Source organism: Oratosquilla oratoria, chromosome 18 (assembly GCF_046742065.1).
Source record: "Oratosquilla oratoria isolate Oo_2021 chromosome 18, ASM4674206v1, whole genome shotgun sequence".
Taxonomy (NCBI): Eukaryota; Metazoa; Arthropoda; class Malacostraca; order Stomatopoda; family Squillidae; genus Oratosquilla; species Oratosquilla oratoria.
In genome coordinates, this window is record NC_134794.1 from 15,185,827 (window position 1) to 15,213,107 (window position 27,281).

Sequence of the window (27,281 nt, forward strand, 5' to 3'; positions counted from 1 at the left end):
TAACAATCTTCAGAAATGCCCATTGTCATTCCTGTACATTTGACATTTCTAATTTATTTTTCTTAGTTTATGGCAATTTAATCATAAATGAAAAAAAAAATCAGGTTGAATGACGGGTGGGGTAGAGTCTTACAAGTGATGAAAAAATTCACGTGTGTCAAGAAAGAGAAATTCAAAAAAAGGTAGAGTTACAACGTCTCGGCAAAAGACAACCTCATTACTCGTCGTCTATGGCCTAAACGAAGAAAAAAAAATCGCTGCCTGCAAAGGATTTTACTGGTATGATGACGAATTAAATGCTGATGGGCCACCATATCTCGGGTAACTAACAACACACCCTTCCTAATAAGCATCATCCTTAATCCTCCTTATTTTTAGATTTCTTAGAAAGGAGAGCTTTTACCTTGACACTCAATTTATACGCAATCCATAAAAACAAGACTAAAGCTGCAATGAAAAGGTAAATAACGTCTAGAAGAAAGTATTCTATCCAGGAGAGGTCGGCCGCAGGGCTTCTGAGAGCGTCGGCACCCTTGTGGCGGACGGCATACTCAGTCCACCACACAGCACGGTCCAGGGGAGACTCCATTTGGTCACGGAGGACTCTGGAAACTCCAGCCATTTCCCTTGCGTACCTAAGGTAACAAAAAGTACTACTTAAGTACCATAACTTACTCTGGAAAGACAAAGAGTCCAGGGTGATCTAATAGAGCTATTCAAATGGGCCATGGGCTTTAATAAGGCTGATACAGGCAAGGTCATCATATCAAGACAACAGGGTAGGACTCGTAGTAATGAATTTAACTAGACAAATTTAGGTTTAAGGTGTACAAACCACGTGGTACGATTTGACCTCGTGGCGTCGGTAGGGACGCGCTGCGACCTTAGCGCACACCTGCCTGTAATTATGGATAATTCGAGACCGTTGCCGCTTGACCCCCGCGTGAACTATGGCTGACCTAATTGTGGGAATTACGCACCACGGGTGAGTGACCACGCGGTATATATCGGCTCCTGGCTGCATGTAAAATCAGTTCAGATCCGACCAACTAATGAAGGACAAGAACTCTCGGTAACATTCTGTTCTTCTCACCGTAGATGCACCGGATACAAGGGAAACGCACGAAGTGCCTCACCAATAGAGTGGTTAACGAACAGAATAGACTTAGTAACCATCTAGTCAGCTCAGTAACGACTGATTGATTTAAAAGAAGATTAAATAACTCTATGGATAGGAGTGACAGGAGGTAAAGGACATGGAACTGCCTAGTGTAGACCTTATGGTCTCTTGCAATCTCCTCCGTGCTTATGTTCTTAAGTTCTGCGCTTTCACACACACTGACGTTTCAGCGTGATCACACTAATAAACATAAAACAATTGCATCAGAACAATTACAACCGCGTACATAAAAAAATCAAATAACTAAAAGTGTTGATTACATCTTTTATCTACTAATATGATTAATTACAAACTAAAGAATGAAAGTAAATGTATGGGTAGAATGAAAAATTGAAAAATAGGACGAATGCAAAGATAAAACTGAATGAATCATTGTATCCACTGTATGGAGCAGAGACTTTGAACACAAGGGACTTAGAACGAGTTTATATGTTTCCTGAAATGACATGTTTGAAAAAAGTATAAGTATTACAGGGATTGATTGTGAGAAATACGGAGGGAGACAGAGGACGGAAGTGGAATGAAAGCTGCCAAATAGGGGCGATCAAACAGTGTTGGGAAGGTTTTGGCATGTGAGCGAGGCCTTGGGTGCATGATGAATGCCTGTCGAGCAAGGAGAGGAGAATGCGAAAGATAGGAATGAACGGAGGGAGATTTAGAATGGATGAAAGAATGACGCGTCCCAAAGGGATGTTCTTCTCATCCGTTCTATATATAGTCAAATGGATGACAAAGGTGGGCACCACCGGATGAAGCGACGAGTCTCCGGATGTCGGCCCTTGATTTGGTAGCGCTGTGCCTCGCTACACTGCCCTCAAACCCGAGCAGTGTACCGAAAGACAGGTATGGCCCTTCATCCATGAGGTGCTAAGATGGGAAGGGTGTTAAATGGGTTTTGATATGCACGAAGTGGACAAGTGTTTAGGCTCTTACAAGTGTATAAGTGGTGTGTCTGTGTGTGTGTAGATATTAGTAACTTAATCTATATACTTATTTACCTAATTACTAAGTGACATCAGTAAGGTTCTTACGGCCTCATAATTCCGAAGTATATAAATAGCTTACTTGGGCTGCTCTATAAGAGCTCTGATGGAATCCACGATGAGGTCCACCGTAAGTTCCTCCCAGATGAGGGTGATGCCATAACCGTTTATTCGGATCTTGTCGCCATTCTTCGGCTGATCAGCGAAGATGGGAAGGGCGAGGAGTGGGGTACCGTGATAAAGAGACTCTTGCATACTCAGTAGACCCCCGTGGCTTATGAAGACTTTGACTCGAGGATCAGCTACGGGAGAGAAATAAGACCGTCTTAAACTCTGTAAAGGAACTCTTCATTATCATACCGCTTCGGTGTATGGAGCCTCAAGGCTGGGGCCGTGGTGCTTGATATTTTTTTTCTCTATTAATGTTGTTAGATTACGAACTAGCACCGTTATCCTGGTCTGTTCCTAGCTATCCCTATGTGAAGCCTAGTTGATGATATATGATGAAGTTATACTGCCGCCTTTTGGATTAGAACGGGTGATGATGATGACTTCGAAAGTCTGGCGAAGAAGGAATGGGGATATGTTAGGCAGCCCACTTTGGGGTCCAGATTGTTCAAGAAAAGAAAAAGAAAAACCATCTAACGCTGGGGAATGTTATATACAAATACCCATTTTGCGTTCGCTACAGAACTTGAAACTCAGGTTTTTCGCTCGTGAAACGAACGCATAATCCCCAAACCATCCGGGGCCCAACTTTGGCAAAACAGTTATGGAAAGGTTTACAGGAAGAAACTTGATCATTAACTACCCAAAATGTCCTGTTGGGGGAGCCATTTGCTCAGCAAGACATTGTCGGAAACTCCGCCGGGCACGTCTTCGGCCTCGAACTTCCAGACGACCCTCTGGGGCAACTTGGCGAATGCGGCAACGAAGAGGTCGCGATACTGAGACGGCATGGCGGTGCTCTTTGCCACCGACCCGAGGCTGAAGTACACCACTCCGGCGTCGCCTGCGCCCTCAATCCAGCTACTTAGGTCCTTTGAAATATAATAACTCCCCCAATTTAATTAACAAACATGCCCCTTTTCCCCTCTCCCCTCCTTTTTTTTTTAATCAACTCTTTTGCTACTGTGACGTTCTGTAGAACTCTCATGCTGGTTAACTATAGACTGGTTTCTTTAGCTTGATGACGTCACTGCAGTAAAGCGTGAACTAGATTATTCGTCGAAAACAAACTCTTACGCTTAGTAGTAAGAAAAGTGAACATGTTAATTTCTCTGCACCTTAAGATGAACCCAAACGATTTGCTCAACAAGTGCTTTTTCCTTCGCAGCTATGAATGTACATTATTGCTTCTAAAATATAATCTATTTATCCTTTTCTTTGGTTATTCTGTGAATGGTTTTGTGGGAAAGGGATGATAATAGCAGCGACATTCTTAAAAGAGATGCTAAGAAGACGTACCTCTGGGAGAGGCTGTCCCGGGCGACAATGAATACCACCGATCTGGACCTGGGACGGTAAAAGCGGCATGACGTCATCACTCAAGTCAGAGTTGAGGAAAGCAAGACTCATGTTTCTTTGGATGTCGATGAGCGGTGGCAGATCAGGGAACTGAGATGTGATCTATATAGGAAGAAATGCACAGGGAATATGGGTTTTACGTTCCATAATGTCACGGGTGTCCACAAAGGAACTGTCATTTAAATCTGTTCTGTTTTCTCAGTATACTAAGGTCACAACTCACCTCTCGTTGGATCTTCGAAAAGATGACAAAACGCCACGTGACCCCAAGGGCTAAGTGCAGGACGGTGTTGAGGCTTCGGGCTATGAACCCGAAAGGGTGAGGGAAACTCTTGTATATGGACGATACATAGGCGGGATTAGGAACGTTGCCAAGGACTGAACTCAAGCTGGAGTCCATTCCAGGAGGAACTATGCCGATGAAGGGCATTTCGTGCAAGAACGGATACGCCACCTAGAAGAAGAAGAGGTAGAAGAAGATGAGGATGAAGGAGAAGATGAGGACGAAGAAAATGAGGATGAGGAAGAAGAGGATGAAGGAGAAGAGGATGAGGATGAAGAAGAAGAGGATGAAGAAGAAGAGGATGAAGAGGATGAAGAAGAAGAGGATGAAGAAGAGGATGAAGAAGAAGAGGATGAAGAAGAAGAGGATGAAGAAGAAAGGAAGAGAGAGAAAGGAGGAAGAAGAAAGGAGGAGGAAAGAAAGAAGAAAGGAAGAAGAAGAAGAAGAAGAAGAAGAAGAAGAAGAAGAAAAAAAAAGAAAAAAAAAAAGAAAAAAAAAAAAAGAAGGCCTTCACGAGTGATGCATGATCATAGTGAACGGGAGACCACGGACATGTACATTTAAGAATACTCCATATTGTCAGGTATAAGAACTAAGGAGAAAACTTGATAAGCTTTTTTATATCTAACGTTTTGGGCATAAACACTTTTTGGGAGATAGTATCTGAAGAAAGGGTGATGCCCGAAGCGTTATATATATATATATATATATATATATATATATATATATATATATATATATATATATATATATGCTAATAAGAACACGGGCACGTGTGTTCACTTATGCAAAGTAGACTACATCTTCAGTGCAACAAGTACTTGTTGCACTGAAGATGTAATATACGAAAGCGCTCTGCTGCGTTAGTTTCTTTTTCCAAGTGGTCTACTTTGCATATATATATATATATATACATATACATATATATAATATATATATATATATATAAACTTATCAAGCTTTCTCCTGTATCCTTTCCATCTATCCTTATACTTGTAAATTTCCTTAAAGAATACGATACAAAATGAAATTATACTTTGTCAACAGCATTGTATAAACCGAAAGTTTGCAGCTGGAAATGTAGTTTCTCTTATCATTCTATAAATGTTGGACAAACAACGAAGATAATATGTACTGGCACATGGTTGCCCAATTTCACAGGAAGGCAGTGTATGGCTGCAGTGCTTTCTTTTCAGAGGTGGGCGCGATTCGAAAAAAACTAACGGCGGTATTCTTAAAAAATTCTTTCCTTATATAAATCCTTGGAAAGGAAAGATTTATATAAGGAAAGATTTTTTTTAAGAATACCACCGCAAGATTCTTACGGTGGTATTCTTAGAAAAATCTTTCTTTATATAAATCTTTCCCTTCCAAGGATTTATATAAGATTTATGTAAGGAAAGAATTTTGTTTAAGAATACCACCGTAAGTCCGATTAGCGATTCCACATTCGCCAGTTCGTCAAGTCCGATTCGATTATCCGATTCGGGTGCCAAAAAATCCAAGTCCGATTAGCGATTATCCGATCCATTTGGCGGGGGGTTAGTCAGATTCGAAAATGCGATTCCGATTAATCGGATAATCGGACCGCCCACCACAGTTTATTTTCCAATGGAAATCATAGGAATGGACCTGACGATATGTATGTATTTAACTAATTGTAGTATACGCTCGCTGGGTTCCGTCTCCTATTCTCTAATTTTCTAACAAACCTAGACTCAAATTCATGTATGGTTCCAACTTAATCTATATCTTTGATTTCCAATAATCATGTTTAGATCTGAACTCGTGTATTGTTTGAGCTTGGGCTATATCACTTTCTAAGTTATTCCATGTATTTTTACATCTATATGGAAAATGGATTTCTTCACATCCTTTCGACTTGTGGTCTTTTTTAATTTACTGCCATGCCCTCTTAAAGCCCTCCCATCTTTAATCAGATCTCTTCCACCAATGCAATCTATCACCCTTTATTGACGTAAAAACTGTGATCATGTTACCTCTTTCTCTTCGATCTTTCAACGTTGACAGACCCAGTGCTTTTAGTCTTTCCTCATATGGTTTACGTGTGTGTGTGTGTGTGTTTACCTAATTGTTACATGCTAGATATGAGCTATGCCCGTAAAATCCTCGGGTTTCCAACTACCAAACGTTGCTTTACGTTCATCTATGATGTTCACCTAATTTATCCCAAAAAATTAGCGCACCTGGCCGGAATGCAAGTTTTCTAAACGTCGTTCAAATATTTCGTCATTTTGATTTTCCTGTTATGACTTCTTGGTAGTCTTTCATTCCATACTAATATATCTCCTTCGTAAATCTTGTCTACATCTTTCATAACTGTAAAGACAAGAATCATGTCTATCTCCTCTTCCAGAGTTGGCAATCCCAGTTTCGGGAACTGACTAACCCCGCAGATTCGAACTTCAGACTGTGTAACGAGACTATTTTGTCGTGGACTCAAAACACAGTCCACGGTTTGAATCAGCTGACTACCCTGGGGTCAGTGAAATAGAAAACGACTACGCTTAGCAACCGTGAAGTGACCCTGAGGTAGGACTACGCCTGCCGCACCATTTAAGGGCCATCGTTGGCCAAGCCAGTTTCGTTGTGAGTCTAATCACCAACCTATTACCTTCGTACGATTTGTAGGCCTAGCCAGGGATAGTTCTAGTTATCGTATATACATTTACCAAGTTTTTTTTCCCCTTACAAGGCAGGTAGCCAAAGTCAAACGGAATAATTCCATTCCCATTCACCACCCCTCCCTCCCTTTCATCTTGGCTCCTCCCGGATGACGGGTCATCCCTGCATCTTACCCATCGCCATGTCAGAAGTAATGCAGCAAGACACAGCACACCCACAGCAAGGCCGCTTCATTTAATCGGCGACCTCCCCCATGCAGAAACACTGAAGACGGGGAGAAATGCCTTCGGGGAGCGTTAAAATCATTCACACATAACCACTCCTTAACTCCTCACTCCTTTCCATACATCACATCATCCATACACAGCCATTCCTCACTCACCCCTATCTTCTGCCTTCTCTCTTCCTTTTTCAACAGACATCCCCCTCTTGCTCAACGCCTCTGCCTTCCACACTAACCTTTCTTTATACACCCTTCCCATGTGTCCAAAACGTCCCAATAATCTTTCATCAGCCCTATCTCCCATCTCCTTTTCCACCCCCGACTCTCCGCAACTCGTTTCTCACACTATCCCTTATAAACCTTACAATACTTCTCAGACATTTCATCTTAAAACACATTTAAACTCTTCCTGTCTTATATTTCATGTCTCTGACCTATACAGTGTTGTCGGCACAACCACCCCTTCATACAATCTCCCATTAGCAATCATTCCTAAATGCCTGTTTATCATTACACTTTTTAATCCCCCAAGGCACTTGCTTCTCTCAATCTACCTCCACCTCCACTCATCCCTTTCCTGCCACATGCTACCCCAAGTACCTAATGCTACTTCCTCCAGCCTCTCTCCTTTAAGACTCTCTTCCAAATTGCTGCCATTCTCTCCCCCTTGTACATCTCCTTACTTTTACCCACATTCACCTTCACATTCTACTCTCGCACACCTTCCCAATCTCCGTCACTAACTTCCTTAATCCCTTCTACCTTGTTATTGTACTTTGCATTACATTTTCTTATATTTTAGCCTTTGTCTAGGGACCTCACTACTGCATATTTCAGCTTGGGACGGACAAGATTTACAAATAGGTTTCTCATTTCCGTCAATATGCCACTCTCACATTCCTTATCAATGTGTACGTCTCTCCCGTTATCCTATCAAATCTGTCTCAATTTACTTGTTTAGGCTCACTCTTGCATTAATTTTTTTTTCTTTTTTTCAAATTTTCTCTTTTCCTCTATGGATTCTCCCGAGATCATGTGTAGGAAGCTTCCCGATTGCATACTTGGTCCCACACAAAACACTGGGTTGCTTTATGTACAAGATAACCTCAGAGTTGAACAACCAAATAATTTGCTAACCTCATTCATCAGGTGGTTTATAATAATCACGTCAAACTCTTTCCTTCTGTTGTACACATCTCTCACTACGGGTTCGGTGTAAAGTTTGCGAGCGACTTCGCTGAGGATCTCTGCCAAGGCTGAGAACGTTTTCATCTCGCGACCTCTTAGTTCGAAAGGCGACATGTGATCGTGCGAGTATACGGAGTGCTGGATCTCTTGCACGTTGACGTGGTTCATCGCGGGTGGCAAGTTGCTTAATATTGTAATCTGGTGATTTGAAAAGAAAAAATAATTTCAGGGTGCTTTTGGATCATGGGGACCTAAATCTAAGTTTCGGCGTTTTAACAGTTCGGCTTACGCATGCGTATTGCTCCACATTCCTCTTTTGCCTAGACGATCTGCCCCAACTGACACTAAGAGTGTGATAACCTTACCATTTATCTATATTTAAGGAGAAATACCGCATGCGGGTGCCAAAGACCAGAATATCATGAACAATATACTCTCAATATCTATATCATACCGTACTTCCTGTCTGCCTTACCTTATGTCCGCGATCGGCTAAACCTTTAGCCAGAGGCAAGAAGAGATTCCTGTGGCTCTTCGATGCCACTGGAAGGAGCATGAGGATGTTGAAGGTATCGTCTGGGGGTGGAAGATCGCTCAAACACAAAGGAGCCACAGCCAAGATCCCCAAAACGACCAAGACATTTGCACTTAGCGACATGTTGCAACCCTATCTTCGGTTTCTTGTTCTTGCCAGGATATCTATGGATAGAAGATTCACAGTGAAAAGAAAGCAAAACAAGTACTTCGTGTCAATAATTGTGACACAGAATGAAAACTGGTTTACTTTGAACACCTTCACTTTCCGTTTCTCTCAATTTTTTCTTTGTCCCCGTTTTTCTTCAAGACATTCATTCATGCTCTTCAACATTTTGCCTATACCTCATTTATAAATATAACAAAGGCTTTTTCCCCTTACAAGGGAGGTAGCAAAAAATGATCCCATCCATTCCATCCTCACATGCTCCACTCCCATTCTCCCTTTTATCTTATCTCTCAGATGACGGGTCATCCCTGCATCTCGCCCACTGCCCTGGGTCAGAAGTAGTGTCGCAAGACACCTTATTTATAATTCTCACAATATTCTTTAGTGTGGTACTTCAACATATGCAGAGTTCAACTATCTTTTCCTCTCTATAATTACATCTGTACCTGTTATTAGAGCTGAAAAGCTTTGGTATCGTAATTTTTGTTTTCCGTTTCTAAATTCAAACTCTTTTACTTGCGCGTTTAAGATTTGCAGGATGTTCTGGCATCTTTGATGAACAATAGTATTCAGATATACAACTGTTATATTTTTGTTATTGCTAATGACATTTCTTGAGGCGTAAAACTGTGTCAAGATCGACCACGTGACTGTCCGAACACATATTGCATGACTGAGTCAGTGATGTTTAGCAGTTTTGAAAAAGGCTCCTCACTCCTAATCAAGAAAGGGCATCAGTACTTGACAAAGTATTTGAAATTTGCCACTGCGCGAAATCACTAAATTTGTTTATAAAACGGAACACGTATATCCAGTTCATAACCCGTTATTCGCAAAACAAGGCTGCTCGGCATGGGGTAGATATATCGAATTACATGAAAAATCGTTACCCCAGACTTTGACAGGGTGACAATTCTCCATGTGGGCTATCCTAGGGTGACAATTCTTCATGTGGGCCATCCTGGGTTTACGATTCTTTGGTTGTACATGTTGATGACAATAAGCATAACCCTCATTCAACCTAACCTAATCTTTATTCGATTGTTGATATTCGGCGTACTGGGGGGACAATTCTTTAGGTGGGATCTCATGGGGTGACAATTTCATGTGTCCCTAGATCGCATGAAGAATCGTCACCCCAGACTTCGACAGGGTGACAATTCTTCATATGGGCTATCCTTGGGTGACAATATACTTACCCTTTTCACCCCCACCCTACTCGTCCCTTCCACTGCTGGAATCCTAAGACCATTGACACAATCTATACAGTCTTCTCCAACTCTTTCGCCCACGCACATTTTCGCTTGATCGACATCCTGACCACGAGCTGTTGAAGCCACACTTACTCCATCTATCCACCTTCTCCTTGACATCTTCCTTGCTTTTTCACTTCCGGTACTATCGATTAATGAATATTTTAACATCTACTCTCACACAAAAAAGGAATATTAACACCGGATATATGGACATACAACACATTACTCTAATGTTGATATAATTCACAGGGTTATCTCTAAAAGAATCCTGAAGGGAGGAAGTGAGGGGGGTGCTGGAGCTAGTCAACCAATCATTCAGAGTTGTTTAGTGTACGTGGCTTCCTCGTGTTGTAATCCTCATTTTCATATTATGTATACTTATTAATCACCATCATTACAAGTAGGATACATCATTTCATTTGGCTCAACTATCTTTTCTATGTTTGGCTGCAGCTTTGCTGCTAGACGCCGGAGTGCTGTATGTGACCTCCCCTCGGTTAGCGTCATTCCATGCACGTCCCAGAACTCGCCTCGTCTTCCAGCAGAATAAAATTTTACAAGACGAACTTATAACCGTGCACTGTTGTGCATGTGTATAATCATATATTAATAAAAAACGTAATTAGTCACACACTGTATGCGACCAATAGGCCACATATAAGCTGGTTACTGTCCTTGCTTCTGGGAGGCGGGTCGGGCGTTACTTTTTTATTTTTGTCATTTGTCGAAATGTGTGAAACATACAAAATCATCTAGAACTTCGACAAATGATTGCATGCATGACCCCTGTAGCGGCTCGTTGTCAAACTTTCCGTCAGAGAGTTCTGCGTATAATTCAATGACGTTGGCAATGCTCAGTCTATACCAGAGTTTTATGAGTGCAGAATTGCCCTCTTGCGCTATGTTAGCTACGATAAAATCCATAAAAATGCCGTAAACCAAACACTCCAGGACTTTCACAGAGTCAGCCACTTAATGCACTGCGCCGAATCCGAGGCGTACTCGGTCACGCTCGGAAGGCTCGGAACTCGAGAATGGCAAAATTAGAAATAGGAAGTTCTGAACGTCTTTTTTTTTTTTTTTTTTTTTTTTTTTTTTTATTTTTTTTTTTTTTTTTTTTTTTTTTTTTTTTTTTTTTTTTTTTTAATCTTGTAGTGTCGTTTTCTTGGCTCGGGTGGGGACGATAACTTTTTTATCATGTGGCCTATAGATACATTTTCATCGAGTGTTTCATTTTAACGAATCCTATTTTTAGTGGGCTTTCGAATGTCTCCGAAGACACTCGAAGAATACGACGGGATTGGCGTTGGTTTGAGAGTGAAACGACGCCCTCCCCCCCCCTTATGTTCCAATAGATGGCGACTTTTCTCCGTTGACCATCCAGATCTCACGGCTGAATACAGCAGACAACGCAAATACCGCTACTTATATTTCCTTTCACCGCCATCTTATCTTCTCCATCATTCTATGGGCTTGTTTTCATTCATCGTAAACGTCATCATCAACTGAACGTACGCCGGTAGGTGTTGAATGGGGAAATACTTCCCATTACAGTCAGACAATTTTTATTTGATAGTTTACATCCATCTGTCTATGGTGCACCTTTGTGTGCATTTTTCAAGGTTGTCTACGATCTCATCGGTTGATTGATAACACTGCTTATCTACTGGCATTGAGTTTCAGAGATAAGCACTTACAACATGTTCTTGATCTCTACATGGCGTCGCTCTGAACATTTGCTGGAGGCAAGGAAAGGAATAATAAAATAGGTTGATGGGAAAAAATAATGACATATCACAATATCGGAACAAATCTCCCCACACCTGACCAATATAGCTTTGTTAATTCGGCCATGTAATGGGCCATCAATCCGAAGTTAACGCTAACCAGAACAGTTTCACGTTTTCTTCGTATGTATCGGCTGATAGTATGCTCACGTATTATGTTTCCGTCTGAAATTCGTAAACTTGTCGCAAATGTTCGGCCATGAGGGCAGAAGCATGTTTGTTGCATCCGTGCATTCATCGACTCATTTATACCGCATAACTGCCCAATCACTACTGCAACATTGTATCCAACGTTCTACTGATTTCAAAGTACCTCTTCACATCACAACTGGAATACGCTGCATGTGCCTAAAATCCATACACCTGAAGAAACACCAACATCGTGGAGTGTCCAACGGTAAGCAGCACGCTTTATCAACCACAAGTACCAATGCTGAGCAACGACTAGCATGTAATTCACTGCAGAATAGGCACACCCTCCTGTTCTACAGGGTGCACCAAAGACTAGTGAACATCCATATGCCTATTGACATCACGATGACAAAACGAACCAGCAGAAACAACAGCACCAACATATCTACAATAAACCTACTACATAAGTGGACTGCTACTTGTACTGGGCGTTTCCAAGAGTTGTACTGTACATGTATGGAACAAACTACCTAACAAGTCAAAGCATACACTACACAAGGGTTCAGTAGGCCTTACCACCCATTCGTCAGTATTGCCTCCCCTCACTAAGTGCCTGAAGAGTCTAGCAACCTCAAGCACTGACGATTAACCGACTCAAGAATTCAATAACCATGGTCGGTGTAACTTTTACCATGACACCACATACCTTCATTAATGCGAAGCTTGTATTGAACTAAAATATACGTTTTCCCTAGCAAATCTGCACACCAGAGGGTATTCTGACTACAAACAATACCTTAATTATTCCGCCCCCCTCACTTGCACCACAGTGTATTTCATAATACTGTGGACACTAGTTGCACGGCGCGAAACTTTCGTACAACTCCAAGTAGTTCCATTATGCGTGACTATTATTGACATTAACACCCGACTATTTCCCGCTTGGTTTGCTGTGGGATATCTATATAGTCACGGATAGCAAGTTTGAACGACAATTTTCAAATGTATTTAAGTTGGCCAGTCCATTGCAAAAACATCGTGGTACTATGTGGATTCTACGGACACGATGTACGTACCAATATGCTTGTCCTTGACGGCTGCCAAACGTACAATTCCTTAGATACGTTGCTATTTCGAATGACAAAGATCTACTGCGTATTTTCCGCGGTGTAAACATGGAATTACGTGAGAGGGACCTGAACTATAGATTAAATTAAAATCAAATCATTTTGTCACAATATTTCAGTAACATTGTTTATTTTCCTTGATCAGTTTATTTTATTGCGCGGTACACAATGTTAATGAGAAATAGTGGTTATGGAAAGAGACGTTACCCTATGGGTAACATTACAATTAGGTAAATACTTGTATGTTTGAATATTTGAATGTTTAAGTTATTCCGTCCATTATTGACGCGGCTGAGATGGATCTCCACTGATTACCCCCGAAGGACGTGCAGCCTGTGCACCTCATCGCGATGGCTAAATCCTGCTTGGTAAGATTGAATTTTTGGTGAAAAGTGCATGTGATTTTTTTTGTATGTCTGAATGGCTGTGGTTATAAGTGACGTCTAAAATCAGTATTATCAGCTCGATCATGCTGATTAGGAGCCAGCGTATGTAAGCGACACTTCTGATGTCTGTCGTTGTGGTGATGTATACTATAATCTTGCAGAAAACGGTTTTGCAAAACAAGACTTTTCGGGGTCCGACTTTAAGGTTTAAAACATGTAGAATCTGTAGGTTAGGTCATAAAGAAGGTCCGCATATACTCTTACCATTGAATACATGTATGCATTATTAGCATGTTTTTTTCGCTGGTTTGACAAGTTTCTATTTAGCTTCCTTGGTAAATCTTTAGTTTCGACCATGGGAGGAATATACCAATAGAAAATTAAATATTAATTTTTAACGTAATATGCAATTTTGTGTGCGAAAATGAAAATAAAAATACCTTGCTACAAGCTAAATATGTTAATGAACGAAGTTGGTAGCATAGGATCGGGACGCCATGGTTGTTATGGTAGATGCCGAAGTCGAAGAAAAAAAAAAGGATGATAAATTCGTCTAAGGTAAATTAAACTAACCTAACCGGTAAATCTTTAGTTTCGACCATGGGAGGAATATAGCAATAGACAATTAAATATTAATTTGTATACTCCGCAAGCTAAGAGAGTGGTTGAAATCCTTTGAAAAGCCCGCCAACGTCTCTCACGACGACGACAACGATGACGAGCCGGATGATATCTAATTTGCAGGTAATGATTTATTAAACACAGGTTAGGTTAGGTTAGTTTAGTTTACCTTACCTTACCTTAGACGAATTTATCCTTTCATTTCTTCGACGTCGGCATCTACCATAACAAACATGGCGTACCATTCGTCGTACACGACTTCGTTACTCAAGAAATCTGTTTTAGCACCTTTTTTGTTTTTCATTTCCGCACACAAAATTGCATATTACGTTGATACGTTTTAATTGACAAAATTAATATTTAATTTTCTATTGTTATATTCCTCCCATGGTCAAAACTAAAGATTTACCGCTTCCTTTATTGTTAATGATGCTGCAATTTTGACTTTTTTTTTATGTGAGATTCTTAACATATATTTGTGTTGTATATACTGTTGGAGGCAGGGGGTGTTCCTGAAAAGCTGGTACCATTAAAGTCTCGAACCTCGGGCCTTCCTACTTTCCACTTTTTCATATTTTTCTTCAACAAACACCTGTTTTATCTTACTTTTGATCATTTAAGCAATTATTCTGTGTTGTGTTCTTTATTGCATTTGTGTATATTATAATTATCAGTTATCTTTTGCTTTTATGAGTTCATATTTTCTTTCATTAGCGTACCGATACTTTTGATATCTTAAGTACTGTATGCATGTACCCTTACTGTGGAGATCAACGATTGCTACCTGCAAGTAGTGGTTGTGTAAGCCTGATGTATGAGGGAATGGACACCTTGCCGTCTGCCATATGGAGGTGCAGCCCCAAAAGATTGACACTCGATCTCTGAACCAGGTGATTTCATTCCACTACCTTTGACTCCCATTCCTCCACTTTTTCACATAAGGAGAGCTGACAAGCTGACAGCTGGTGACTGCTCCCTTCTTGTCAGGGACTCAAGCAGGCTAACACTAAAGGGGTTTTGGATGGAATGCTTAGCAGAGTAATGAATGCAAAAGATACTTATAAATTATGCATTACATTACATTATATTGTTATCTTGGTTTTACTCTAGGGTATGGTTGACATGTTCTACATTTATAATCTTTATCAAAGCCTTCCTTCATTTATTTGTGCAAAGTACTGATATTAATGTAATATGAAATGAATGATTCCATTTGGTCCTAACTTTTGATTGTCACTTTACTCTTTCTTTTTAGTAAACTCATTGTAAACCTTTGCATGAACATACTTATATCAGAGCTTTCACAAATGTTATCAGTAATTTAATAATATCAAGACTATTTTGAGGAGCAAGGACTGGGAGACAGCATATCTGGAATTATTATGGCATCTGCCTCTCCTTTCCTCCTACAAAAAGGCATTAATGAAAGACTTGTAGTTCTAAAATAATCAAATCATATATTAATATCATTACATTCATATAGTAAAATCATATATTAATATTACTACATTTATCCATGACATATTTACAGTAAGTGTTGATTTCAGTGCCAGTATGCACATGCAGTTATACACACTCTAATATACAATTTCATGATTGCAGTGCATACATACAAATCAATAAAATACATAATCAAGCATGCTTGAGTACATAGATGTTCATACATAATTCTAATCACACAAATATTCAACTGTATAAACACACTAACATACATTTAAATCATATGTCTACATACATACACTAACTCACTTCTGTATGGACATACAATAAAGAAGTTATTAATTTGTAATATAATGGCATGTTCCAATGTCAACATACTAGTCAATGCAAAATTAAATGTACTGTGAACAATTATTTTCAAGTAGGTAGTGTGAACAAAATTGAACACTTAATTAAGTGCATACTTAAGTACATACACTGTATATGCACAGTACAAATTATATATACAATAATACACACACATTTATATGTGTATGTATATATATGTGTATATATATATATAGGCTAATGTATGCATTTATACAGTAAACTCCTGCTGATTATTAAGGTATTGATAAACTCTCAAGTTGCAGGGAAATTTATGGTCAGTGATAAAAAATTAAGGAAATGTTCTTGAAAGCAATGTTTGTTACATAAAACAAAATTATATTTTAGTTCATTTATATTAATTTAATTGTATGATACATCAAAAGACCTCATTGAGTCCTGACTTTTTCTCTTATTTTCATACCGAGTTGTATATACTGTCCTTTACATGGTAATGATTATACTTAATAATGTTTAGTATTTGTTTTACTATGATATTATTTTTTTACTGCATTCTAGTGTAATATATTTAAGCAAGTATTATATAATTATTTTCCAGTCATCATCATTGTTGTGATACAGTATATTGTATGTTTGGATCAATTTAGTAACAATTATAATTTGTAGGAACCTGTTTTGGTCACATCCATTCATATTTTGGTAGAAATACAAAGTATACATCACAATATATTATTGTACTCCACTTGACAATACAAATAAGTAACATTTTTGGAATAACAGTGTCAGGAAGGACTGGACCATGTGAATAGCTTATATCTGTACAGTATTGAATTTGTTTCTATAGCTCCAGAGGACTTATGAAAACCTCTTAACCAGAAATTTTGTTTATTTTATTTGTGAATTCCCCAAGCAGCCTCGATAACTGGGAGTTTACTGTATACAGCATATGGAGAGATCTGCTGTAGGTATTATATATATATATATATATATATATATATATATATATATATATATATATATATATATATAAACACACACACACATGATGAGAAGTTGAAAATTACAGCATTTTTACTATTAACTTTTTTCTGGTATTTTCAATTTTGTAATTAAAGTTTTTCCTTCAAGCGGATGAGCATAAACTGAATTTGCAAATTTAGTTTATTCTCCTCTGCTTGAAGGAAAAACTTTCATTACAAAAATTTAAAATACTAGAAAAAAGTTAAATAACTGCAAAAATGCTGTTGTTTTCAACTCCATGTCTTACAGAAAATCTGCTCCCCTCTTTTACATATATATATATATATATATATATATATATATGTATATACACACACTCATATAAACACATACATAAATTGAAGAGTGTGAAAGTTTGAAAAGCAATATAGCCCTGGAGGAAGTGGATATGCTGGTGTATGGTAGAAGTTAGTAGAGAAGACTATTGAGGGAGGGGAAGGAAACCATGAGAAGATAAAAAAAAGGTGATGGGAAAGAAGGAGGAAGTGGGATGGAAGAAGGCATGTAAGAGAAGGAAGAAGTTTTATCATTGTGTCTTCATTTATCCTTTTAAGAGGGACTAGGAACTCAGTCCCACCCTTCCTCTATCTTTGATTGTAGAGGCTGGATTGCCCTACTGGTAATGCTTGGGTTAGTGACACACTCCATGGGGAGATCCTCCATCAATGAATATGAATATATTAAATGATAGATACCTGCAAATGGTAGTCATGCAAGATGGATGTCAAAGAAAATATACCTGCTACTCATCCTCAAAACCTGTCAACATCCTCACAAACAATAACAACAAAATTTATCTTCAGCCTTGCAGGAAAATCATACGAAGAATATGTCACAAATTGATTTGACTTCATTAAACAAGGAGATTGATGTGATCACAGTGTTGAGGTAAATGAAAGGAGAAGAGTGTCACAAGGTCATGGAAACAAATAAAAAAAATTATGCTTGAAAGATGTCATGAAAGAAAATTTTCTGCACAGATTCATCAGTTCATGAAATAGCCGAAAAGAAGTCATAGCCCAATATAAAACTATAAATTAATTTAAAGGCAAGTTTGACTGCTGGAGAAAAGGGATATGACTTGGTAAATATGCAAGTGTGAAAATTTAACTTCAAAGCCAAAAAATGCAAAATATTGGAAGTGGGTGAAAACACTAAGACACCATCAGTCATTTATTCAGTGGGATGTGAAACAATTGCAAAAGTGAAGGTGGAGAAGAATCTGTGTGTCTTAGAGGGGGTTTACATTGTCTAACGGTTCATCGAATGCGGTTCGACAGACACGTGTTTAAAGTGATGTGTGAACGTGTGAATGGGGTATTTGGTTGTCGAACACATTGGTTAAACCCCAAATACCCTGTTCACACATCACTTTAACACGTGTCTATCGAACCGCGTTTGACGAACCGTTAGATCATGTAAACCCCCTCTTACTCACAGATAATTTAAGACCCAACATATAAATAAACAATAATGTGGATGAAACAGCTTTTCACTTCATAGAAGTAGAGATTAGGAAATCACAGAGAACCCAATCTACCCCAGATTAGAATATACTGAGGTAGTGTGGCCATCACACAAAATGAAGAATAGAAATAAGCTCTAGAGAATATAAAGAGCAGCAACCAAATTTATTCCTAGCTGAAAAGATGAACCATAAGAGGAAAAAATAAAATTAATGGATCGGCCATCATTAATAGAAAGAAAAGAGGTAACGTGATGACAGTGTTCAGATCTATGAATGGAATGGATAAAACTGTCAGAGAAACTCTTGGGTTAGGATGGGAGGGCATCACAAATGTGCGAAAATAAATTAAAAACGATGCCATGCCTGTAAATATTAAGAAACATGCCATACAGATACATCAACTCATGGAATAACCTAAAAGAATACACATTTCATTCTAAAATCATAAATAATTTTTAAGCATAGTTTGATGAAAAAAAAAACAAAAAAATGGGACCCAATAAACATATTACAATTAGGTAAAAACAGGTTGGCTTACTCTAGTCTTTCTTCTGGTCCCATCTCTACCCCAGTCCCTTCATGAATCTTATCATTCCTGACTTTGTCATGTTTTGTCTGTACATAGCCCTCTTACACCTCATTTCCACTGCACCACATGAGTTTTCTTTATTGCATTCATCATCCAGGTGTCACTCCCTTACATAACAGTTGGCATAACTATTGCTTCATTCTAGCCTTTCATTGTGTCCATTGACATCCTTTTATTACTCTATAATGCTCTCAGGGCAATGCCTATCTTCTCTCCCTTAGGTATATTCCTCAACTCAACTCAACTCGACAAAAAAATATATATATATATATATACCAGTATATATATATATATATATATATATATATGCACACACAAAAATTATCAGGAAAAAGTGAAGATCTATTTAAAAGATTCTGAGAAATTTCAAGAAAAATTAATGCTACAGTATACATTAATCTATTATGATCTGTTCACAGCCAACTCAAAATTTAGACAGAAGGATGTTATTTAATTTCTGTATCTATAAACACATTACCAAAATACCAACTCTTTCCTGAACTGTGTTATGATTGTCAAATGGAAACTTGCTTATTTCTGTAAGCGCGACCATGAAAATATGGGGGTTAATGTCAGAGAAACACCAATGATAGGTACGCAAAAATTATGAAGGAAATCATCATTATTTCATTATAGATTGTTTTCAACAGTAGCCCATAGGTTTAATCTCAGTCATAAGAAAACAGATTGTATGATTGATTGTAGAAATTATCAAAGATGCTATTAAACTTGATTCAAAAGATAATTGTCTAATAAAGAACAATCAACATAGTTTCAGACTGGAATACTCATTCACAAACTATGACTCCAGACACAATGAGTGGTTACTAAGCTTAGATTTTGTGACAATGGAGAAGCCTTTCTAGCTGGATAGATGTTATAAACACAAACCCTCAGGTTTTAGGTCACAGCCATTCATATATATGCAATAAATTACCAAGATCATGGACTGAATTCCATTATATCAAACTTTGCTGAGGGTACAAAATTGGGTTGAGTAGTAAATAATGATACCAATTAAATGGGTATTTAGGATTGAAACAGGTTAGAACAATGGTCTGAAAAGTGGTTGATGAAAATCAACCCCATTGAATATAACGAAATGCATATAGATAATGATAACATTATATTTGAAAAATATTTGAAAAAAAAATCATGTAATGGGCAAAAAGGATTTAAGAATATTTATCAATAATAGGCTTCAATTATCTAAGCACTGTATTTCTCTCCCAGAGTTAAAAAACTGTTAGCATGATTTTTTAAACTTTAATGTCCAACTGTCATTGACAAACTATATGCCATATATACTTATGTTTATATTGAGTTTTGATGTTCAAACTTTAAGACAAAGCTTTGGTAATTGATCTATACATAATAGTTCCATTGGATTGAATTCTGTGCATGATTGGAAGGACTAAAAATAACTTGCCCTCAGACATAAATTTATGTACCTGTTACTACCAGTAAAAGAAAAACTATTGTAGTACAATATTCTTTTGTAACTGACTTGAATTAAATCAATGATGAGGACCTGCAAGCAGCAGTAATGATGAGTATTTGTAAGCACTAGTAATGATGAGTACCTGTGAGTGGTAGTCCTGTAAAATGGGTGTCAGAACAAATCATCTCCCTGCCATACATCTTCAGAACTCATCAATAACTTTTCCTTCATCTGAGGGTGTAAACTGTCATCTTTAATTGCATTTTTTCCACCTTTTTACACAAGAAGAACTGACAGCCAGCAAAATCTCCCCTTCTACTGCTATTGGCTAGGGTCCCACACTAATATAATGCAGAAAGCAGTTCAAAATTTATTTTCAGAAAAATTTGTGTGAGGGTCCAAGGTCCATTGTGTCTTTATTGGTCTGCAGGTTTCCAGTTGGTGAAACTTGAAGCAACAATTATAATTATTAACAAATGAATACTAAAATGGACATGTACAATATATCTACTCAAACTCCAAATTTGAGTATAAAGTGCAATAGTAAATGGAAAATTATTTGCTTCACACAGTGACTTTTCTGGAAATAGGAGTCGACCTATACACAAGGCAAATAATAAATTAAGAATTTCTTGGCCAAAAACTTGGTATAAACCTCAACACAAAAATTAATTATACACAAGGATGTATGGCAAATCATTAGTCCATCCACATTAAGAATATATCATTTTATGTGCAATTCTGAATCTCATTAAAGATTGTAACAATATATAAAAGATGCAGCAATAAATTACTAAACTCATGCAAACAACAGAAACAGATCACATGAAAAATTGCCTGAAATATCTGATCATCTTTTCCCCAAAAGCATATAATGAGAGGGGACTTGATACAAGCCGTAAAGAATTTAAGGGGAATTGATACCAAGAGAGTTAGATATATTTTCTGATGAATGTAAACCAGATGAGAAAGTATGGGCATGAGCTATTGAGATGTAATTATGACTGAAATGTGGTAAAAAATACTTTGCTCTTTGCATCACCAATGAAAGTAATAAACTTACCTCAAAGGCAATCACAAACAGAGTTTGAAGTTTAAAAATTCATATACTGTATATACTTATGTAAAAGTCAAGTTTTCTAGAGTTTTCTTTTAGGTTGAAATTAAGGATAGACTTTTATAGGTGTATTGGTTAAAATGAACTTCATGCTTGGCACGCATGGAAAAAAAGGACAAACACGAGCCAGAGCCCTGTATAGAATAATTTGCAATAAAAGGAAAAAGAATCATAGCTATTGCTGAATATTTCTGTACAAAATAACTGTCTCAATTCAGCCTGCCATGGTGGCTTACCATTGTTCAGAAGTATGATTTTCAAAAACATACCATGGAGTACATATTTACCAGTTTCTTTTATTATATTAACACTCCTGCCAGATAAACAGTTTACTTCTATATTTTGTCAGTAAATACCAGGGCTTGTGGTCCAGTTTACTTATACCAGTAATAACATCTAGAGGCAATTATACTGCAGCGTTCCTAGATCCAAACCACCTCAGAAACAATTTGCAAAATAAAGAATATATGACTACTAATCAGCTTTTAACCTATTCACCTCTTTATGGTCAGCATCTTTTTAATTTATCCTATATTCAAGAGCAGTGGTAACAGTGCAAATTTAGATATATTTTTCTAACTGACATTAGTGTTTATCTAATTGTACAGATGAAAGAAGTTGTTCCATTTGTTTCATACATCTGTATGTTCTTCATATCTAGGTTCAGTTTAGGAAGCACTTTGTCGAAGGGGTTTCCATGATTGTTTTATGTAACATGTGAATACAATCAATGAGGGGATTATAGATGTGATAACTGGTTATCATGTTACTGTAACTGATAATACCTTGGTTATTATAACATTTCAATTCATCAAAATTAACCTGAAACATAAAATAATATAACCTAATACTAATCAGTATAAATGGTACAGAGCCCCAGAAAAACTAGGCCTGAGTTTTACACAAAGTATATAAACAATAAATAAATAAATAAAATTGGTCACAAGTACGGGTCAGATTTTACACAAAACTATTACACAAGTATATACAGTAGATACACATCCAAATGATATGCTCTAATGCCTTTTTATTTACTTACTCATCCTTCTACATCCAGTCTTGTTACTTGTTATGGAGTGGAAATTTTCCTATCAGCATACTTTCCCATGATAAACCATTGTTTTATATGTACATACATATGTATGTATATATATATACAGTATATACTGTATACGTATATATATATATCACGTGAAAACCACTGTTGGAGCAAAAAAGACTGGAGACAGGGAATATATACATTTCAATTGCAAACTGCAATCCTCTTCAGTATCTACTGAAGATGATTGCAGTTTGCAATCAAAATATATAGATTCCCTGTCCCCAGTGTTTTTTGCTCCTACTGTGGTTTTCACATGATTGACAATTGTGGGATTACATTCTTCACCTGTAAAATATATACATATATATATATATATATATATATATATATATATATATATATATATACTGTATATATACACACATACATACTGTACATATGTATTTATATATAGAACTAATGACATATACTTTCATCTGATGGTCCTGCCTGCAACATGGTTATCTGAGGGAATCTCCATGCCATTCATCTTGAAAATCCACTTAGCCCCTGACCTACATCTGGAAGTGAAGCCCCATGGGGCTAACACTTGGATTCTGGACTTAGCCCAAGGCATCTCTTTATCAACTTTATTTCCTCAATCTTTTCATGTAAAGAGAGCTGAAAGCTGGTAACTATTTCTCTCCTACTGCTACTACTACTACAAGCTGGTGACCTTGAAACAGTCCCATACTAATTCAACACAGCCAACAATCCAACATTTCTTCACATAGAGATTTATGGAAGGGCCTAAATCCACTGATCTGTTTACCATTTTACTTTTTTCCACATATTCCCCCATTCAGATCCCAATGCAGTTCCACATTTCCTTTGTTTCTCACTGATACTTTTGCTAGCTCCCTGCTTATCTTTTTCCTTTTCAATGATTCCCCAATACCTTCCAGACATATATATATATATATATATTTTTATATCCTTTACTCTCCATTCACTTTTGAATTATAAACATCTTGTACATCCCCACATGTGCTTTACTTTTTTCTTACATGACCTTCACTACTTGACTTAATTAGCCTCCCTGCAAAAGAGAATTAGGACAATGGATTGATTGATTGATTGTTTGATTAGGCTTTGACACCATACATTACTATTTCCATTATCTCATGACCCACAAGGTGTTGTCTGCCATGGTATCACATACTGAATCAAAACATTCAGTGTATACCAGAAGCTGTTCACTACCCTGAGTATATATTAACATGGAATATTCTATATGCATATTGATTTTTTCATTAAATGGTAGGTGATATGAGTAACTGTTATACATGTAAAGAAAAGAAGATTTATTAAACAATGTGGCATCTCAGGTCAGGCGACGTTGCCCCAGCAGCAACTTTCCCTTTTCTTGTCCAAGCCTTGTATTCTAGTAATTACATAGAGAAGCTGAGTGCAGGTCTTCGGGCTGCTTGCAGTCTCTTTAATTATACTGGTCATACATGCAAATATAAAGAAAACGGTGTCTCTCCTGTTTTCTTTGGAGATGGTTTAGATGTGGCAAAACTGCTGGTTTTGCCAGCCACATCCAATGGGTCACCAGATAATGGAAGAAGTATAGTAAAATCTACAGTGCTAAGTACTTGCAACTAATGGTCCTGCAAGGTACATCAGAATCATTTTTCTGGTGCCTCTTTACAATGCATGTAATTACCCTCACCCCAATCTAGGGGTGCAGAACTGAGTTGACACTCAGTCACTGGACAGGGTCCAAGATATCTCTCTGTCAACTTTGGCCACATGTACTCCACCTTTTCAATGGCAACTGCTCATCTCCTGCTACAAGATGCTGGCGACATAAAAGCAGTCCCACTCTAATACAATGTAGATACCATTTTTATCCCAGAGAGATCTATGGGAAGATTCATGGAGTGCTGTAGGTTTACAGTCAGTGAAACTTGAGTCAATAGTTTTTATCATTATCAGATTGCTTTTCCATTCACTCTCCCATATGCCTTCTTCATATTGGTGAATATCATTTACATCTTCTCTCCCTCTACATATTCCTCGTTTGTTTTGATCAGAAAACCAGACATAAATATTCCCTTCCCTAAATCTGATCAGTTCCTCCTCCATTTTCATTTATTTTTCATATTCATATTCTTCTACACTTTACCTTTCCTAATATACTCAACAAACTAATTCCTTCATGGTTCTTTCCCTCTCTTCCACCACCATTCACTTTATAAATGGGTACTAGAGGTCTCATTTCCTTCTGTCTAGAAGATTTTCAAAATAACCCATGCTTTTCAATTCTGCTTTTTTATATATTATTTTGTCTTGTGTTTTAATTTCCTTCTTTATTTCTTTTGTCTTGTTAACCTTTTTAATTTTAAAGAACTTTGTATTTCCTATTTTGTATATGAGATTTTTACCCCCAAATTTTCATCTAGTTTTATTTCCCATTCTCTTCAGTTCCTCATTCTTTTTGCCAAATATCCTTTGGACCTCCTCTCCTCTGTTATTCTACATACATACACATATGTACATATAATGAAAAGCCTCTTCTCCTTTACAAGTTATTATCAATTTTTCATATTCCTTCTTTCCATTAACTGCCTTAATTTACCATTCCACCACAAATTTTGATATCTCCAACATTCTCAACTTTTCTGCAACACACTCCATTTCTGCACAATTTGTTATCAAATCTTCTCCAGTGCTATCCTTTGTCCTCTTCAACCTCCCTCCATAATCCTTTAATCTTACATTCTTCACAGAGAAAATGGGTATAAGCTATAAAGAAAAGTTACATTTTGTTAATACTTTCAATCTCCTACACATGGGAATAGAAATTCAGAATCACCTTCTAAGGAATGCAATAACTTTATACACAAATATTTGTGATGTATATCTTTGATATTGAGATGCTTTTATACATATTTGCAGCTTTGTTCTATTTTCTTTTGATAAATGAAATGTAAGTTCATACACATCAATTCATTCACACATCTGTTGTCATGTTCTATGATATGCACATGCCAAACAGAATACGAATTTACTCACTTTTTGAAATACATACACTTGCACGAACATTGATCAAAAGATTTCTATTCATACCTGACACTATCCATTTGACACACACATACATACTTTTACTGACATACATTTGCCATTACAAGTACAAGAGACATATGCCTCCATAGTGCTCACATTTAAACACTGGTTTGTCATGACTACAATGTCTACATCACTGGTGCTCACATCAACTAACTATAGTGTTTGGTGTATATATGCAAAAGTCCATGTACATGTTTTGTGTACATATTTGCTTATATATACTTTCCTGTGTGTATAAGGCCTTACAGGCACATACTGTCCGTCTCCAAGTATAATCTTTGTATTGTAGTACATAATATATATATATATATATATATCCCATCACATGTAAATCAATGTATCAAGTAGCACAATGAATGTGTAATTTCTTTAGGTAAATTATATCATATATAAATAAGTGTCTGAATAGCACAATTTTTTCTATTTCAGGCATAAATGTTTGTTACTACATGAGTATGCTCAGTATTACATATTTTCTATTCACAAATATTTTTCTTTCCTACAACATCCAATAATTTATTTATCATACGATTAGACGTGACTGATGTTGATGTCTTACTTATGCACATATATGCACCATATACTTTTTATGCACCACTATATGAGTATATATATATATATGGAAATCTGGCAACATTTACCCATTTTTCTAAATTTCTATAAGAAATTTTACTTATCTGTTCCTCATGGCATTCATAAACCTTTGCTGTTCTCACTTTATGCCATGTAACTTCTCTGTTTCTTTAACTTTCCATGAATTTGTTTTCATCACTGTAAAATGCCATCACTCTCTGTACAACATGGCCTGCAGATTTCTTAAGTACCACATGTCTGTCACAATCACAATAATGAAGAACATACTTTATAGTTGGCACATTTATTCAGAACACATTCTGCCGCATGTACACTAATGCATGTCTGTTTCATGCTAAGTAAAGTTAGTCCAACAACTGCATTATCATTCAACGTATTGTATAACAATACTGTATGTAATATAACATCTAGGGTGATTGAAATAAGCTGAAAGATTTTGACTTCGGTCATACTGTTACATCTGTAGGTTCTGGGATGCAGAAGGAGCAGGTAGTACAGGTCCAGTCACGTTGTAGGGTTTAGGGCGGATCTGCAGCACAGAAACATTCATATTTAAGTAAAAGAAATAAAATTACATAAATTTAAATATATTATATGACTATATAAGCAATTACCCAAATTGTAAAATAATTCAAATCTATATATAGACTGAATGGAACAATGATTACCCACAAGTGGCGGTTCTACAAGATGAATTTCAGAGAGAATTATCACCATGCTGTTCATCTTCAAAACCTACCAATACCCTCGCCTCCATCTGGAGATGAACCCCAAGGGATTTAGTCTCTGGACTGGGTATAATGGTGGTATTCTTAAAAAAGAAAAAAAAAAAGAAGAAAAAAAAAAAATCTTTCCTTATATAAATCCTTGGAAGGGAAAGATTTATATAAAGGAATATTATTTTTTTCTTTTTAAGAATACCATAGATTCTTACAGTGGTATTCTTAAAAAATATATTTCCTTATATAAATCTTTACCTTCCAAGGATTTATATAGATTTATGTAGGGAAATAATTTTTTTTTAAGAATATCACTGTAAGATCTCTATCATTTTCAAATTAATTTCCTCAAACTTCTTCCATAAAGA

The 27,281-nt window shown here is 37.1% G+C and overlaps 2 protein-coding genes and 1 long non-coding RNA gene across 12 annotated transcripts in view; 1 reads left to right on the forward strand and 2 right to left on the reverse strand.

Moving 5' to 3' along the window:
• Window positions 1–13,083, reverse strand: LOC143035074 (UDP-glycosyltransferase UGT5-like). Of its 3 annotated transcripts, none has more exons than XM_076201579.1 (8): window positions 12,985–13,083; window positions 8,506–8,729; window positions 7,980–8,228; window positions 3,914–4,144; window positions 3,631–3,792; window positions 2,975–3,203; window positions 2,246–2,465; window positions 1–635 (listed from the first exon to the last, which is right to left on the reverse strand). In XM_076201579.1, the coding sequence occupies exons 2-8, from the start codon at window positions 8,686–8,688 to the stop codon at window positions 359–361; spliced, it is 1,551 nt and encodes a 516-aa protein (XP_076057694.1). In that variant the 5' UTR covers window positions 8,689–8,729; window positions 12,985–13,083; the 3' UTR covers window positions 1–358. The 3 variants fall into 3 exon arrangements, with proteins under 3 accessions (XP_076057694.1, XP_076057695.1, XP_076057693.1); XM_076201580.1 differs by lacking the exon at window positions 12,985–13,083 and adding an exon at window positions 12,705–12,842; XM_076201578.1 differs by lacking the exon at window positions 12,985–13,083 and adding an exon at window positions 12,090–12,242.
• LOC143035075 (uncharacterized) lies at window positions 13,079–26,236 on the forward strand. The gene is made up of 2 exons (XR_012967289.1): window positions 13,079–13,403; window positions 23,033–26,236. It is a non-coding gene; the product is annotated as an uncharacterized LOC143035075 (long non-coding RNA).
• The window catches only part of LOC143035072 (ras-GEF domain-containing family member 1B-like), a 333,289-nt gene continuing 331,901 nt past the window's right edge, over window positions 25,894–27,281 (reverse strand). For all 8 annotated transcript variants that reach the window (XM_076201577.1, XM_076201570.1, XM_076201571.1 and 5 more), the window contains one exon: window positions 25,894–26,723. In XM_076201577.1, coding sequence (XP_076057692.1) covers window positions 26,699–26,723 — 25 coding nt within the window. In that variant the 3' untranslated portion in view covers window positions 25,894–26,698. The remainder of the gene's footprint in view (window positions 26,724–27,281) is intronic.

Excerpts from the sequence above, each read along its gene's own strand:
- LOC143035074 (XM_076201579.1), bottom strand. The coding sequence starts at position 8,688 with ATGTCGCTAAGTGCAAATGTCTTGGTCGTTTTGGGGATCTTGGCTGTG. Across the intron at positions 3,793-3,913 it reads TTTCGAAGATCCAACGAGAG|ATCACATCTCAGTTCCCTGA; the intron begins GTGAGTTGTGAC and ends CTTCCTATATAG. Across the intron at positions 636-2,245 it reads GCTCTTATAGAGCAGCCCAA|GTACGCAAGGGAAATGGCTG; the intron begins GTAAGCTATTTA and ends TTGTTACCTTAG.